The sequence below is a fragment of the Podarcis gaigeae genome, assembly GCF_964106915.1.
Source record: "Podarcis gaigeae genome assembly, chromosome: 15".
Taxonomy (NCBI): domain Eukaryota; kingdom Metazoa; phylum Chordata; class Lepidosauria; order Squamata; family Lacertidae; genus Podarcis; species Podarcis gaigeae.
In genome coordinates, this window is record NC_139692.1 from 21,736,489 (window position 1) to 21,750,037 (window position 13,549).

At 46.6% G+C, this 13,549-nt stretch overlaps 1 protein-coding gene across 7 annotated transcripts in view; it reads right to left on the reverse strand.

Annotated features, from left to right (window-relative positions):
* Positions 1 to 13,549, reverse strand: part of NECTIN1 (nectin cell adhesion molecule 1) — a 196,260-nt gene that overhangs the window by 79,392 nt on the left and 103,319 nt on the right. For 5 of the 7 annotated variants that reach the window (XM_083714049.1, XM_083714050.1, XM_083714053.1 and 2 more), the window contains exons 2-5: positions 11,776 to 12,126; positions 8,072 to 8,374; positions 7,164 to 7,281; positions 2,216 to 2,245 (exon numbers count right to left, since the gene is read on the reverse strand). In XM_083714049.1, the coding sequence (XP_083570175.1) occupies positions 2,216 to 2,245; positions 7,164 to 7,281; positions 8,072 to 8,374; positions 11,776 to 12,126 (802 nt within the window). The remainder of the gene's footprint in view (positions 1 to 2,215; positions 2,246 to 7,163; positions 7,282 to 8,071; positions 8,375 to 11,775; positions 12,127 to 13,549) is intronic. The other 2 variants (XM_083714052.1, XM_083714054.1) reach the window with 1 other exon arrangement.

Here is a 13,549-nt window from a genome sequence, read left to right on the forward strand (position 1 = left end):
AGCAGGTTGTGGTCAGTGCAATGGAACGACAACCAAGTAGCTGCAGGATTTGAGTCACAAAGCTCAGAGTGGCCTTGGCCTAGCCATCCTTTCTTGGCCTAGCCTACCTACCAGGGTTGTTGTGAGGATAAACTTGGTGAGAGGGAACTATCTACATCACCATGAGTTCCCTGAAGGGTGGGATAAAAATGAAAGATGAATTTACAATTGTACCTGCACCCCTCCCTCCCCATCTTCAAACAGGGTTTTGATTTTGGGAGCAATAGGGGCATGGGGTAAGATCTGCAGAACCTGGAACCCTGGAGACAACACTGACTTAGATGGACTAATAATAATAATAATAATATCCCGCCCATCAGACAATGTTCTGACTCTCAATAAGATTTCCTGTGCTGAAAGAGAGAGAGAGAGAGAGAGAGAGAGCGCAAGATAGCCAGAGAGAGAGAGAGAGAGTGTGTGCGAGAGAGAGGTCTTTCTCAATTTGGCCACCTACAATCCTGTCAACTGAAGCTTTGCATTGGGAGACAATTTATGTCAAGGCACTGTGGATCATTTTATAGGACAGGTTTACCATCTGCCTGTTTTTTTTCTTCTTTGTACTTTTGCAATGGTTTTAAGAAAATTATTGTGATGATTTATTCGTTTAACTGGAGGTGCTGGGGATCAAATCCAGGACATTCTTTGCGTTAAAAAAAGATGCTGTGTCACTAAATACTCCTCCCGACGCCTTTTCCCAAGCCATGGACATCTCAGAAGAGAGCTGGGTGGTGTGTGTGAAGGGGTGGGGGGTGGGATCTCAGGGCAATAGCTTGAATTCTGTGAAGTATGCAACATCAATAAATTATGCAGATTATAACTGTGGTCATTGCATAATTTATTCTGCTTTTGCTAGACCGGGCAAAGAGCTAAGTTGGTGCTAAAGCCCCACCAGTTGGAAACTGATGCCTTGTCCCGTCAGCTGGAAATACTGGCTACACTCTTTTAGATCTACCTCCTAAGTTTCCAGGGGTTGGAAACTTGGATTTATTAAAAAAAAAAAAACCCCACAAAAAACTGAGATGCTGAATTTGGCAACTGGTGGCAATTTCTTAACCCTGTAGCAATATTTTCAATTTGCCTGACTTCCATGCTAGCAAAATCAGTCTTATCTCTACCCTGATGGGTTTCCCCCCAATCTATCAAGCAATAAAACATGGCAACTCAGAGCAAGGCTTTTAGTTCCCTTGCCCCTGTTCTGTAGAACAGTATCCCTGTCGACATACGACAGGCAGCCACTCTCTGCATTTTCCAGAAACAACTGAAGGCATTTTTGCTCTGATGGGTTTTCTCAGCTGGGTGAATGGGTCTTTGCCACGGGCGTCCAGTTTGTATTGTTTTAAAATTTATCTGCTGTTGCTTTCTATGTCGTTTTTAATTGTTTTTATTGCACGTGGTTTGAGAGACGTTTGTGGAAGGTGACTGAAATGTTGTTGTTGTTGTTATCCTGGAATCAAAGGCCAGCAACTCATTGATGAATTAATCCCAAACTGTTTCGGAAAGTCATAGAGCAAACAAACATAACCATAACTGCATGTATACATGCAGGGAAAGAATAATGCAGCTTGCTCATTTTTAATTACCGGTACAAGGTAAAGCAATTACTTTAGCTAAAGTAATTGGATCACCCAAAAGCTCAGCGGCAGAGTGCATGTTTTGCGTGTACAAGGACCCAGGTTCAGCCCCAGAAAAATCCCAGGTAGTTGTTGGTGGCAAACACCTCTCTCTGCCCAAGACCTGAAAGAACCACTGCCAGTCAGAGTAGGCAACCTTGGACCAATGGAGCAATTTAGTAGAATGCAAATTCCTATTGACAGTACAGGAAATTCTTCTATCCTCGCCTTCCCCTCTGAAGCACTAACAGCAATCCGCAAGTAGTATATAAACAGGAAAGGTTAGAATTTTGTCTATGACTACGTTAGCATGCATAAAAGCAAAGCTCTTTTTAGTTAAAGACCCAGAGATGACAGAGGCGTTTATAACCCAAGCCAAGCCATGACAGCCTTATCCATCAAGTGTGTTGTGCAACTCTTGAAAGATGAGGGCGCACTTCTGTGCAGAGCGAAAGGGAAGATCAGAGTCAAATTCTGAATGGCTAAAGGGCAGAAGATGCCCAGCATCAGTCGTGCAAAGAAGCCCACAAGTTACTAGTCCATAGGAAATGTGATGGCCTGCTCACCTATTCCTACCTACGTTAGGCAATGGGACCCTGAAAGAAAAAAGGAACACTTTGGTAAAGATTTGATTATTATTACTGTGCACCAGACAAATGAGAAAAGAGGGAGTTAGCCCACCCCACCCCTATTTTGGCCACAAAACCTTTCCCCTACCCCCATGACTTATACTTTCTACCATTTGGCCGCCAGTTTTAACATCTCCATATTGGGATAGTACGCATGCTGGCTTATAAATGAATTTGTAGCCAAGCAATGCACCACCTTCCATGAGCAGAATGTTCTCAGGTTCACCCCTTGAAGATGCCTCACAGCTATTCACACTTGTGGGACATTCAACCCTCCCCGTTTCCCATCACACCTATATTTTCCCCGCTTTCTCACAGTCCTTCACCCTCCCTGCCCCCAGCTCTCATATGTTTAATCTCTCTTTCTCTCACTTCTCTTCCTGCACTGCAGCCACCTCTCCTCCATCACTTAACATTCAGAACTATCTTACAATAGTACGTGCATTGGCTACTTCAAGCTTTGACTACTGCCATGCACTTTGTTTGGGACTTCCTCTGTGCTTGACTGGGGAATTGCAGTTAGCGCAGAAAGCGAGACCCTATCTGCATTTATAACAACTTTGCTCAGGGGTCTACACCGATTGCCATTTTACTACCGGGCCAAATTTAAGGTGTTACTCTTGGTGCATAAAGCCCTTAACATCTTGGGGGGTGGTTTGCTTGTGAGATCGCCTTACCCTCATATAGGCCCAAGTGACCATTTCCATCTGCAGAGCTGGCACAGTTAGAGGTACCACATAACTCTCGTTCCACACTTCTAAGAAATAAGCCTCTTGGCAAGGCAGCACCCAACATTGAAAACAAGTTTGCCGGCTGAATGGGAACTCGATCTTTCAAGTGAAATTAACAAGGGACCCAGGAATTGCCCTTCTGCATGTTTAGAACACTTCATTCCACACAGCTTGAGTACTAGGGCTGGAAACTCTGAATGGTGGAGATTCCTGATATCTCCCAACTTACCACCACACACACAAAAAATTGGGAGACTCAAAATATTTCCACACTGAGCAGAAAGCTGAGGTTTGATACCATTACACCCAGTTAACTCAAAGGGACATTTATAACAATGGACACACATCTTTCTCAGTGACACAAAATGCCTAGTTCAAAATGAGGAGCTGAGGACAGGGAAACAACTAGAAGATTTAAGTGTGGCCTGACTCTGTAGCTCAGTTGGCATCATGGTGCAATTTGGCCTGGAGCCTAAACTGGAACAGATTCTGCCGGCTCCGTAAAATGCACATCTCAAATACCTTCTTCCACTTTCTTCTCTTTCAGCTAAGGTAGAAATGAAGCATTTTGGAAGGATGCTTCTTGCCCAGAGATGGAAAGACGACAAGATACCTACTAGGGCGGACTGGCAGATAAAATTATTGGACCATGCAGAGATGGCAAGTTTAACTGGGAAAATTAGAAATCAGGAGGATCAAAACTTCAACAAAGAATGGGATAAATATATAATGTACTTGAAAGACCACTGTAAACATTTGAACTCTTAGGCAGGCTTTACGTGACTCTTGCAATGATGCATAGATTTTGGATACTATGGAGCAGGCTTCCTCAAACTCGGCCCTCCGGATGTTTTGAGACTACAATTCCCATCATCTCTGACCACTGGTCCTGCTAGCTAGGGATCATGGGAGTTGTAGGCCAAAAACATCTGGAGGACCAAGTCTGAGGAAGCCTGCTATGGAGGATGACAAACTAGATAGACTGACAATATCCAGTTTAAAACATTAGTTAAAGAACCCATGGAGGGAAGGAGGGAATCTTGAGATACACAAGAATCTTGGGTAAAGTTTAATATTTGTGATAATACTCTTTGTGTGAATGAATTTGTATAAATCAAATAAAAATTATTTCAAAAAAGAAATGAAGCATTTTGATCTGGGTAGTAGACCTGTCAGTGGCAGAAAACAATGGTTCAGCTCTGTAGCCTCTTTTAAGAGTTTCCGCCTGGCTGGAATGTGTCCTTGGGGGTGGGGGGTCTGAGAATGCCTCTTGTTTTGTCTGGCTGCAAGAGTGAGAGGGGCATTGGAATGTGTGTAGAAGCCAGTAGGGTGTACAAAGGTAAAATTTACATTCTTTGCCCACCCACTTTTACCTCTGGCTTTACCCATCACTGGCATATGGCCCTTGGAAGGTTTCCCAGAAAGGACTGTGGCCCTCAGGATGAATAAGGTACCCCCATCCCTGCCAGAGAGATTTGATCAGGGAGATGAAAGTCAAGCTTTTTATTCCAGAAACACCATTGTTAGGCCTATATCCCCACTGGCAAAGCTTGGGTGAATAAAAGCTCATACTATCAGGATTTTCTTTGTCTCATTTTAGCAATTTCTCTCTCTCTCTCTCTCTCTCTCTCTCATTCTATCTGCATTGATCCTTCTCTCTTCCCAGTGGCTTTGGTCCATGCCTTGATCTTTTATTTTATTCAGCAAAAAAAACTGGAACTCAGAAAGTGGTTGAATCCATTCCACTGAAACAATGGAACCTGGAAGGGGAAGAACTAGCAGCACTGCTTATTAGTCAAGGCAGTGGTTCCTATAGACTCTGTCGATCAAAAATGCTTTTTAAGGGAGCCCATAAGACCAGGATGAACACAGGGATAAATGCTGACAAACCCTTTCCTGAGCAAAGAGAAACACATGCCAATTGGGCAGGTGAGTGGAAAGCAGCTTCTTCTGCACTCCAGCACAGCTGTACTTAACACACAGGTGGAAAGTATTTGCAAGTCTGGGCCAAAACTCATCCCTTCAAAGCAACAACAATAACATAGGCTGCAGAGGGCAGTCTAGCTTTTTTGGGGAGTGGAGGAGTTCTCCTTTGGGGAGGAGAACCCCATTGGTTGGTGGTCACAAATAAATTTGTGGTAGGGGCTAAGAGGGAAATGGCAGCCAAATGTCAATCTGAGCTTTAAGAGAGTTCCTATGCAACAGAAGATGGCTAACCTATGCCTAGGCTAGTAGGGGTGAGCAGGCTCTTTCTTTACTAGAACCCCCAAGGTCCACCAATTGGAGTTAGGTGTAAAACAATGGCTCAAGCAGGTGGACACAGGCTGTGAGTTGTCTCTGGTGCAGATGCACAATCCAGAAATGCATGACCAGTACTAGTCCTTCCAGACCAATAATCCACTCCTGGTTTTCCTCTGACTGTTGTTTTCAGCTGCCTCACCGAGGGTGGTGAAAATGGTTTTTAGCCAACTGAAAAACAGTGGGTCAGGAAATCCTTGCTAATCTATTGCAAGTCAGTAGATCTCTACTACCAGTTGATCTTGATCTGCCTTCTGACCCAGCCCTAGACTGTACCCACTTCCGACTGCACGTGGGAGGTCATATGACTGCATTTAAACAAGAAGCAAACAAGCAAAACAACAACCCCTGCACATGGAAATTTGGTATTTCAGGGAGAAGGCTAGGCTGTAGCCCTTCTCCTCTGGCATGCTAGCTTTTTATATATGGTGGATTTTCCCTTTTTTTTAAATGGAGGAGCCAGAGGAGTCCTGCAAGCTGCAGCTAGAATCTGTAAAGTCCAGACACAGGATTACCTCCTCCTCTGCTGTTTGTGAGAACTAGGCCATCTACTCGCCTGCCTAGCTCCATCCGGGTCATCCCAGGTGATCAGGCTTGTGAGTCACCCGGCTGCTGATCAAATCTGCCTTGCCTGTAACACACACACACACACACACACAGCAGCCTTTTCCTCTCCACATATGCCCAGTCAGGGATGCTCATCTAGGTGGAAACTGACCTCCTCAGCAGAGCCTTCATTACAGAACAAAGATGAAGGAGCATTATATAAAGAGGAGAGTGCCGGGGGGGGGGGAGCAAGGGGCACCTGAGGATGTCACGTGGACAGGCTTGTGGGATGTACCATATTACTAGAACTTTGGGGGACACCAACCAAACTCAGCTGCATAACAGCATTTGAGAGAAGACGCAGTGACTGATCGCACTCCATGAGTTGGGGTGACTTGCTTCTGCAAGCACGCATCTGCATCAGAGCTACTGAAACTCAGAGATTCTCACAGTCTTGTGGGGCGGGCAGCTGTTGTCTCTCATTGCTACTATTAAGTGATTTTGAGTCAGAAATGTGTGTCAATCTGCAACAAATAATCTAGTGGTTGAATGGTAGGTCCTGATCTATTTTCTGTCCACTCATATGGTATATATGCAGTTGCTGCTTTGAAATCCGGTGTGTTTGGGTGGGTTTTCCTGTGGCCACAAGGGTTTAATGTCATTTTTGTTGTTATTTTGGAAGAGGTGACTTAGCACAGGTCAAATCATCATGGTCCGTTACAGCCAGGCCTGGATTTCTCTGAGGTGTTTGGGCTGCATTAATTCAGACTGGACATGGGGACTGACATGACGAGATATGAATGAATGAATGAAATAAAATGCTTGCAAGGAGTAAAGCAGCACATCATGGAGAAGGCTAAGCTAGACTGCCACCTCCTTGATATGCTAGCTTTCTATGGGCAAGGCACTCATGGGGGTATTGTCGGAATAGGGACTCATATGAAGGAATATAAATGAATGAATACAAAAAAAAAAAAAAACGCTTACACAAAATAAAGCAGCACTTCAGGGAGAAGGCTATGCTAATCTGCTTCTTTCTTGATATGACAGCTTTCTACATGCCAGGCGTTTGGCCAGTATAGGAGGTAACTCAGTTGCGTCACACACAAAACACATTCTCATAATCTGCAAAACCTGGAGTGGTACTGCCTAGTTCGACATTGACCATCCCAACAGTTCCGTAGGATTTGGGTGCAAAGGTGCGATGCTCTCAGCAGAAAGAAGTCTCCCTCCTGCCCAATCGAGGATCGCTCTGCATTCGGAGTTAGAGGGAAGTCAAGTCAAAAGGGACCCTGTAGGTGGCTACTTACAGCTTCCACTGGTATGAGGTGGCAGGAGGGTTGGCATCAGAGATACACGTCAGCTTCACATCTTTCCGGTTGAGGTACCAGTTGCCATCAAAGCCATCGATCCTCACTTCGGGCTCGTCTGTGAGGAGAGGAACAGGAATGACAGCAGAATGGGAGGGAGTTGTGAAGGGCAGGCAGGTGAGAGAGGAGAGGAGAGGAGAGAGGAAGAGAAGAAAGGAGAGAGGGATGAAAAGAGAAGTACAAAGATGTGGATGAGGGAGGGGAACAAAAGTCCATTAATATTCACTCTGGCTCACCTTTGTCTCATAGTTGAGCTCTGGGGCATGCTGCAGATCTAGTGTGGTGCAGTGGTTAAGGTGTTGGGCTAGGATTTGGGAGACCAGGGTTCAAATCCCCCCTTGGCCCTGACCTAGGGCCAGTCACTGCCTTTCAGCCTAGCCTACCCCACAGGGTTGTTGTAGGGATTAAATGAAAGAGGGTGAGAACCATGAACAGCACCGTGAACTCCTTGAGAGAAATGGTTGGCCATGAATACAACAAACAAACAAGATTTTGACTTTTGTTTGCATTATGGATGGTAACCCGGGGTGGGGTGGGAGAAAAGCCCTCTCCACATGTTCAGGGGTGCTGTTACATCTTCACTCATTCTCACAGGGGAACCCTGACTTTTTAAAGGAAAATGCCCTATAGCTGCTCCCCCACACCCAAATCCACCCCTGTTCTGCCCAGGGAAAGTCAAAAGTCTCAGGGGCCACAAGCCTCTTCAAGATACCAACTCCGCTGCTGAAGAACGAACAACAGCATCTCAGATTTATAGAGCTGGAAGGGACCACGAGAGTCATCTAGTCCAACCCTCTGCCATGCAGGAACCTCTGGCCCAGGCTGGCCTCCCTGCCTCTCTCACTTACACAGCACGTTGAGGGTCATGCTGTCAGTGAAGCGGTCCAGTTGGTAGTTGACCACGCATGTCAGTTGCTGCCGATGGGCCTCGCGGCTGGGCAAGAGGCGGTATTGGCTGACCACGGTGAAGGTGCCGTTGGGGTTGCGGATCTCTTGGTATTCCGCCACCCCTTTCAGCTTGGTTTCCCAGGACACGGTGCTGGGGGGCTTCCCGTTGGAGGAGGTGCAGGTGGCGACCACAATCTTCTCCGTCATGCCGGCCTTGGCAATGAGCAGGCTGGTGGTGGCCTGCATCCGGTTTGTTGGTTTGGCTGAGGAGAAGGCAGGAGGCGAGAAGGTTAGACGAGAGGGGAGGGTCTTTGAGGTTACTAGCGCGTGCTGTGAGCTGTTTGGTCAGCCCTTGGGGTTAATCTCCTGCTGAGACATACAAGGGGTTCGAAATCAAAGTGGCTTCGCTGATTCATCAGTATACACTAGCTTCCCTGGCCTTCTGCAAAACGCAAACACCAAACACCATTCTGTAGAAACTGAACACAAGCCTTGTGCTCTATTGCAGTGTCAATATTTATCAGAATTCCACCTTTCGTAAGAATGTAAGAAGAGACTGCTGGATCAGGCCAATGGGCCGTCTAGTTTGGCATCCTGCTTTCACAGTGGCCTGCAGGAAACTCTCATGCAGAACCCAAACATAAGAGCCCTCTGACCTCCTGCAGTTTCCGCCAACTGCTATTCAGAAGTCAACTGTCTTGGACCATGGAGGCAGAGTATAACCATCGTGGCTTGTAGCCAGCTGATGGCCGTCCCTTCCTTCTCCTCACTCGAGTTCCATAGTTTAACCATGTCCTGCACGAAAATGTTATTTCTTTTATCTGCCCTGAAACTTTCAATGCTCGTGGGATGTCCTATGAGTTCTAGCATTAAGAGACAAGGAAAAAAAACCTTCTTTGTCCACTTTCCCCATGCCATGCATAATTTTGCCAACTTCGATCATTTCACCTGTTGCTCCACTAAAAAAAAAAAAAGCAAGTTTCTAGTCCCTTATAGGTTTGAACACAAATGCAGCAATGTGAAAATATTGTGACGAAAGATCTTCAGTGTGCTGGAAACATTCCAAAACGGAGGCGTTCAGGAGCTGATGTTTGACTGTATACTCCCATACATTATTACATGAATATTTTTGATGTTATTATCCTAATACATATGTAGATATTAATAGCCTACTACATTCTGTAGAAACTCATCCTAAATGTTATCATATTTAGCCAAACAAAATCTATGCCTTCCTAAGCTTCATGCTGGACTGTATAAGTATGGCTGTACTGAGAGAGCTAAAACTTTCAGTGGAGAATATTCTTCTGAACTAAATGCCTATTGTATGGAAGGTAACAACAAGATAACAAAAATGGATTCTAATGGTGGCCAAGAGACTGATATGGATGAATGCGAAGAATAAAGATATATTATCTCCTTTAATCAATAAATTGGTAATATGACAACTACCCATTGCACCTTCAGCCATACATAAGACCAGGCATAGTCAAACTCCGGTCCTCCAGATGTTTGGGACTACAATTCCCATCATCCCTAGCTAACAGGACTAGTGGTCAGGGATGATGGGAATTGTAGTCCCAAACATCTGGAGGACCGGAGTTTGCCTATGCCTGCATAAGACTTTTGGAGCTTTGATAATGGAATCTTATGGAATCTTTGGAGCTTTGATAATGGAAATGCACTGAAGCAGGAGGGGAGAGAGAAAGACTCAGTGACAGGGCTTGGCTCCAGAGCCACATCCTCTCCAAAAAAACTTCAGACACAAAGGAAGCCAAAGACAATGCTTCCCAACTTCCTTCTGAAATCCATTTTGGGACATCAAAGGAAAAGGCTTCCAAAGGAGCATTGTTTTCAAAGCTTTACCACACCTTTGGGAAACAGGTCAGTACACCCAAACCTTATCCAAGATAATACAGTGGAATAAGCGAGACAGCAACCTGTCTACGCCAAGGATGCAACTCTAAAATGCATCCTTTGCACAATGATGGCATTGTCATTATCATCACAAAGGCAATCATCACCAGGAAGGAGAACACGGAACAGAATCCCACAGGACATTTGGTATCTGGACACAGAACCACTCCCCCCCCCCCCATGCCCTGCATCAGTCCAGAATCTAATAGTTTGTTCTTGCTGGTTCAAAGATGCTGTTCCAGTGGAAGGGGACTGAAAGCAGTTTGCAACAGAGGGAGAGAGAAACGTTCAAGGAAGCTGCAGGGGGGCTTGCCATGTTTCACTCGCTGCTGTGGGTACAAGGTTAGGAGATTTCATTTCAAGCTGACCTGATGCACGGGGCTGTCCCAGTGGAATGGGTCCGAGGGGAAATGCAAGAGGGAGGGCATGCCTTAGCTTCTGAGCATAGGCTTGCTGATGTGGATGAAGAAAAATTAACTCATCAGCACAGGAATGAGCAACCTGTGCCCCCCAGGTGATTTTGTACTCCAGCTCCCATCAGCACCAAGCCCACATAGCAATGGTCAGGGATGATGGGAGGTGTAGTCTAACTGGAGGGCCAAAGGGTCTTCACCTTTGCTTTAAACTGAGAACAAAGCAGGACTCTGGGTAAATGCAGAATATGATACTCAGAATCTTCTATGATAAAGGCTGAGCCAATGTTTTGAAGATCAACAGTTTTCATGCAAAATAGCAACATTTTCAAAGGTCCCCAAACTAGGTCCTGCAAAACTAGCCTTTTTCATATAATTTCTCAATTTATTCCCTATATTCTACAGGTGCTGTTTCAGTAGAACTTTTTGTCTATCATCTGTCTATCTATCATCTATCATCTATCTATCTATCTATCTATCTATCTATCTATCTATCTATCTATCTATCTCTAAAAGGAGTTGTCTTCTTGCTAAATACACAATTCAACCAATAAGGGGTGATATAGGCAGTGCGGTGAAATCACGGCACTACCTTACCAATCAGATGTGGCTATGGGATGACAATATGAAGCCACATCAGAGAGAGAGAGAGATAAATAGCTCTTGCCCTCACTCCGAATTAGAGAATGGTTCTGCTCCATTTTGCAGGACCTCCAAGTTCTCTCCTTGGTTGAAGGTGAGGGGTGAGCATCATTGATGGCAAATGTTGTAAAATTTGCCTTCTCATTTTACCTCAGCAGACTAGGGAAGAGAACAAGCATTTCCTAAGGACTTGGGCTGGGATTCTGCAGAGAGTGGGGTATGGAAGTTCTGCACCCTGGCGATCAAGGGTACTCCTTGCCGCTGCTTCCTCTGCTGTCACTCAGCAATGGTGGCTGGATGACGACCGTAACCCCACCACCCCATGAAGGGAAGGAGAGGAGAGGAGAGGTGGGAGAAATAGACTAGGCTTTCCCTCTCAAGCTCACTAGGGAGCTGGCTCCCAGTGGCATAGCGTGGGTTGTCAGCACCCGGGGCAAGGCAAGTAATTTGCGCCCCCTAACCCATGGATTTTAGTAGGGGCAGAGAGCTGCGAGTGCAAGCGCAGATGTTGCGCCCGGTGCGGCCGCCCCCCCCTGCACCCCCCACGCTACACCACTGCTGGCTCCCAAACCTCTGCTCCTACTCAAGCCATTAGTGTTACGGGACCAGTATGTAAAACCTGAGGCGCTGTTTGCTCAGACAGGAGTGCAGAAGGACCACTAGTTGTTTGGAAGGCAGCAAAGCCAACTTACCCAACACAGTGAGGTTGAGCTGATTCTCCCGATTGCCATCGGGGAATGTTGCAAACTCGCAGATGTAAACGCCTTCATCCTCCAGCTTGAGGCGTGACAGCTGGATGGTCCCATCCCTGGTGGAGGAGTTTCGAAAGACCATCCGGTCCTTGTACGGGGGCAGGATGGAAATGCCCATGACGGGGTTGGAGATGGCCACGTTCTGCTTGGAGCCATTGGTGGCCTTCTGCCAGGTGACCTGGGTGATCTTCATGCCGAGGCTGGGGTTGGTCAACGTGCAGTGCAGGTTCACGTCAGTCCCAATGTACCCGGAGACCGTGTCGTTGACAAGCACCATCTGAGCCCAGAGGCCTGCAATGAGAGCAGAAGGGAGGCGGGGGAAGAGGAGTCAGTTGCAGAGTGATAAGAAATGGTCCTTGTTGCTGGGATTCCAGCGCACCGTTTGTCCCAATTAATTCTCTCTGCTTGTAGCTTGGAAGCAGCAGGTTCGCGCAAGCCCAGCTAAATATGGCTCACAGCTCCGCAGATAAATTGGAGAGAGAGAGAGAAATTGACTACGGGACATAATTTCCCCTTCCCAACAGTTAAACAAGTGCATTTGAGTTTCCTGAGCCTGTGACGGAGCTGGCTAGAGGAGAGGAAAGCCACGCAAATAGTCCCACTATGTTCCGCCTTCAGATTTGCCTGCCCGGTGGTACATAAAACTGTGCTGCTCACCTGCGCCCAGAAATGGGAGACAGGAAACGTCTGTCAAATTGCCCTGCTTGCTTGCCTGGAAGAGATGGCTAAGGCCACCGAGTAGCCATACTTCAAGGGGACGGGAAACTGCTTTTGGCTGAAGGGCCATGTTCCGTTCTAGGCAACCTTCAGAGGGCCACATGCCACTGGCGGGTGGGGACAGTGCCACAGAGGAAAAGGTGGGCAGTGCCACAAATGCAATTTTCATCTTTATACAGTAGACGGCACACACTCCCATATCCTGCTTGATCCTCCATCCAGACATGTAAGAGGCATTGGCAGAATTGAAGCACACATCCCAGCTAAGACCCAAGGGGGTGGGGGTGGGTGCAAAGCAGGGTGTGTGTGTGAGGGGTGTGGCCTTGGGTTTGTGCTGCGAGGAAAGTCCCAAACGCCAGAGACAGAGGCTTGGAGGATGGCACTTGGCTTTGAGGGTTGAGGTTTCCCACCCTTTCTAGACCAGATGGGTGACTCTACCAGCCTGGCATAAACATACAGTGGTAACTCGAGTTACATACGCTTCAGGTTACATACGCTTCAGGTTACAGACTCCGCTAACCCAGAAATAGTACCTCGGGTTAAGAACTTTGCTTCAGGATGAGAACAGAAATCGTGCTCCGGTGGCACGGCAGCAGCAGGAGGCCCCATTAGCTAAAGTGGTGCTTCAGGTTAAGAACAGTTTCAGGTTAATAACGGACCTCCGGAACAAATTAAGTACTTAACTCGAGGTACCACTATATCTATATAAGCTGGTCCACAAATGTATGTTTAGAGCGCATTGACTGCAGTGTTAAGTGGCAGCTGGCATGTGTGACTGAGCCACCCCAGCTCTGATACTGCCGCTAGGACTCCAGTCTCCTCACCTTTCCGCCACATCACTGCACAGCTTCAGGTGTTGGGCTGTGAGAGTTGAAAAATGGTGATGAGAAAGGAAGCGAGGGGGTATGCAGATGTGAATCCACCCCCCCTGCATTGAGTAATGAAGTGGCAAGAGATCGTGCGGAATAAGCACACATGGAATGCCATCTTTACAACA